Here is a 3547-nt window from a genome sequence, read left to right as displayed (position 1 = left end):
AAAAATACCTCCTACCTATCATTCCAACTATCGTTTATTGTTACCTTTTCTCACTTATCTCTTTTTAACTTTGTTTATTACTGAGGTATTTGAAGTTCCAAACCAAAGTTTATTATTAGGATATTTAAAGTTCCAAACTAAAACGATGTGCTGGTTGTTTGCTTGTGAACTACATTGATCTAATTCATAATGATTTCAACAACTTATTTATAAACATGTCTATTTTTCAATCATAATTTATCAATAAACCAAATATTTATTATTTATGAACATGTCTATGGACTCACTTTTATCTCTTTTAAATTTATTTATTATTTAAGATATTTGAAATTCCAAAACAAAACGACGTGCTGGTTGTTTACTTGTAGACTACACTGATCAAATTCATATTGATCTCAACCACTTACAATACCAGAAAGAGAAGTTCTGGACCTCCTCAAAAGATTAATTATAGATGGCTCCACGTATGTGCTTTCGTCATCTCATTTGTCATATTACTGCAATACAAATTCAATGCACCCGACATCCAATTTAAAAAAATTCAAAACTCTTACACCAGGTAAACTTTCAGATGGGCATGTTGTAAAATAGATCATAAACGACCAGTAGTTAGCTGTATCTATCCATCCATGTGCATGTGAATGGCAATCGATCACAGAGCTGGCAGGGCTGAAATTTTTTGAACAGACGTGACAATGTTAGGCGCTTGCCGACCACTCATGTTTACGTGTTGAACTGCCAAAAAAAAAAATTACGTCCATTCTTAGAACTCTGAACAGACATTCTAGTTCTATTTATAGGCCTCTCCTGTAACCTTAGGAGCACAGAGTTCTTGAGATCTTCGCCAAGATTTGAATCTTAAAGTTTTGTTGTGTGGGCTTTATCTTAAAGAAGCAGAAAAAGTATTTTCAGTGAAATGGGGAGCTTAGGAGATTTAGAGAACAGTATCAAGAGAACACCTGGGCCTCATGTAGTGGTGTTCCCTTATCCAGCGCAGGGACATATCAATCCATTAGTGGAATTTGCCAAGAGGCTTGTCTCTCACAATCTCATGGTGACTTTTATCACCACAGAGAAAGTTAAAGAGCGCATGGCACAAGCTCAGAATGGTGCTTCTTGTGGGAACTCAGCTTTGCAGAATATCAGGATTGAAACAATTTCAGATGGGGTTACTCCTGATCTTGACAGGAAGAAAAGTTCAGATACTGAAATAGATCTGCTGAAAAAGTTTGGAAGTGTTTCATTTGAACATCTAATAGAGAGGCTCAATGCTCAAGGCCAGAGAGTCTCTTGCATAGTTTATGACTCTTTTCTGGAATGGGTTCCATTAATAGCAAAAAAGTTTGTTATTCCTGTGGCATTTTTCTGGACACAGTCTTGTGCAGTTTACTCCATCTATTATCATTGTAACAAAAGAACTGGTATGTTCGCATAACTTCATCATTCATGTTTAAATAGATTTTGTTTTCACAAATGACCTGGCATTCCTCTTCTTGACTTACTGTTCTGATGATTGGTGTCTAGAGTATTGGATTTTTGCAATTTTAAATGCAGGACTGCTTTACAGTTAACAGCTGATTATTGTTTTTGTGTTTTCCAGTCTTGACTGGTTGACTTGGGAGGGATGAGCCATAATAATTCTTAAGCTGAGTGGTTGGGATCTAATGTTTTCTTTTTAACAGCAGGACTGATTTACAGTCTAACAGTCTAACAGCTTGTTATTTTTATAGTTATGAATAGATTCAAAATATTGAAGACTGCTTTCCCAGTATATCTTTTTTATTTAAATTTATATAAAATACTTTTTCTTTCAATATCTTTTTTAAAGGAGGTATTTAGAAAACATGTTTCATATTGATAATACTGTTGGAATATAATGTTCTAATATTTACAGTTTGAATAAGAATGAAATAAGATTTGTAAATCTGTTTCAGTTGGTAAGTGTCAATCGTTTGGTAATATTTAGAGTTTGTTGTCATTTTTATTAAGGACCTTGTTGAGGTAAGTCCAATGATGAATAGTAAGGTGTTGTTCTTCTTTTTCTATATTTATTTTTGCTATTTTATTCTCTATTTTTTCTTATCCCTATTTTTAATAAACACCACAAGGTGTCAAGGTTATAATGTTTTTAAAAAATTGATAGTAATAATGTTCATTTCTTTATTCTATTTATTTTCAAATACATTTTGATTAAACTTTTATATTTTTCGGATGTTTAGTGAATGAAGAGGATATATTGGAGAATGGCATGAATGTGAAAGGAATATCTGGACTCCCACAACTACATCCATCAGATATACCATCGTTTTTACAAGCTTCAAATCCTAACCCATATATGTTAAAGTTGGTGTTGGATCAATTCAATCTCATTTCTCAAGCAAAATGGATATTGGGAAACTCTTTTACTGAACTTGAAGCAGAGGAAATTAAATCCATGGACTCACTTATTCAAATTAGAACAGTGGGTCCTCTAGTTCCATCATATTTTCTACAAGGAAACAATCCCAAAGATACAGATGTTGGTGCAAATCTATGGAAAGCAACAGATTGCATGAATTGGCTCAAGACAAAAGGGGAGTCAACTGTAATATATGTTTCCTTTGGGAGCTTAGCTATCCTTTCTAAAGAGCAAATCCATGAAATAGCATTTGGACTAAAGGCCAGTGGTCATTCCTTCTTATGGGTAATACGTCCAGGAGATAACAAAGAAGAAAATAGTACTACACAAGATTTGCCAGAAGGTTTCTTAGAGGAAACTAGCGGGAAAGGGCTAGTGGTACCTTGGTGTCCACAAATGAGGGTGCTTTCTCATTCCTCTATTGCATTGTTTATGACCCATTGTGGATGGAATTCCACGCTAGAGAGCATTTGTTCAGGAGTGCCTATGCTAGCATTTCCTCAATGGAGTGATCAACCAACTAATGCAAAATACATAGAAGAGCATTGGAAGATGGGTATAAGATTGAAGAAGAAAGAAGATGGTTTGGTTGGGAGGGAAGAAATGCATAAATCAATCAAGGAAGTTATGGAAACCAAACGAGGAGTTGAACTAAGAAAAAATTCTTTGCGGTGGAAGACATTAGCTATGAAATCTATGGAGAATGGTGGGTCTTCACAAAAAAATATTGAGGCTTTCATTGAGGAGGTTATAAATAGTGCATCATTAATGCCTTATAGTACCATATGAATATAGACAAACCTAGATTGAATGTATTATCAAGTGTTTAATTATGCTTATTTTTTATAAAGAGTTTTTAGAGATTGTAGTAATTACCTCTGTGTTAATAAAAGAATCAACTATCTATGCTTTATAAGTTGCCCTTTTTCAGTGTTAGTTTATCCCACGTGCTTGGGAGCTTATAGTTCTACTAAGTAGAACTAGTATAAATATAGATTTTTGATAGTGCAATAGATATCCATGAGTTATATTGTATTGAGCATTGCTCAAAGGAGGAGGTCTATGTGAAGAGACATGCAATATTTTGTAATATTAATTTATCAAATCAATTTAATATTATTTTGTATTTTAATTTAGCCTTTATTTTCT

General features: G+C 33.6%; 1 protein-coding gene across 1 annotated transcript; it reads left to right on the top strand.

Moving 5' to 3' along the window:
* The first annotated feature begins 798 nt into the window (after positions 1-798).
* Positions 799-3270, top strand: LOC131064416 (UDP-glycosyltransferase 74E1). Its single transcript, XM_057998549.2, has 2 exons — positions 799-1421; positions 2220-3270. Exons 1-2 carry the CDS (start codon positions 917-919, stop codon positions 3185-3187), a joined length of 1473 nt encoding a protein of 490 aa, XP_057854532.2. The 5' UTR covers positions 799-916; the 3' UTR covers positions 3188-3270.
* The last annotated feature ends 277 nt before the right edge of the window (positions 3271-3547 follow it).

Source organism: Cryptomeria japonica, chromosome 5 (genome assembly GCF_030272615.1).
Source record: "Cryptomeria japonica chromosome 5, Sugi_1.0, whole genome shotgun sequence".
NCBI classification, from domain to species: domain Eukaryota; kingdom Viridiplantae; phylum Streptophyta; class Pinopsida; order Cupressales; family Cupressaceae; genus Cryptomeria; species Cryptomeria japonica.
The sequence above is the reverse complement of the archived record's forward strand: the minus strand, read 5'-3'. Positions and strand labels throughout refer to the sequence as shown.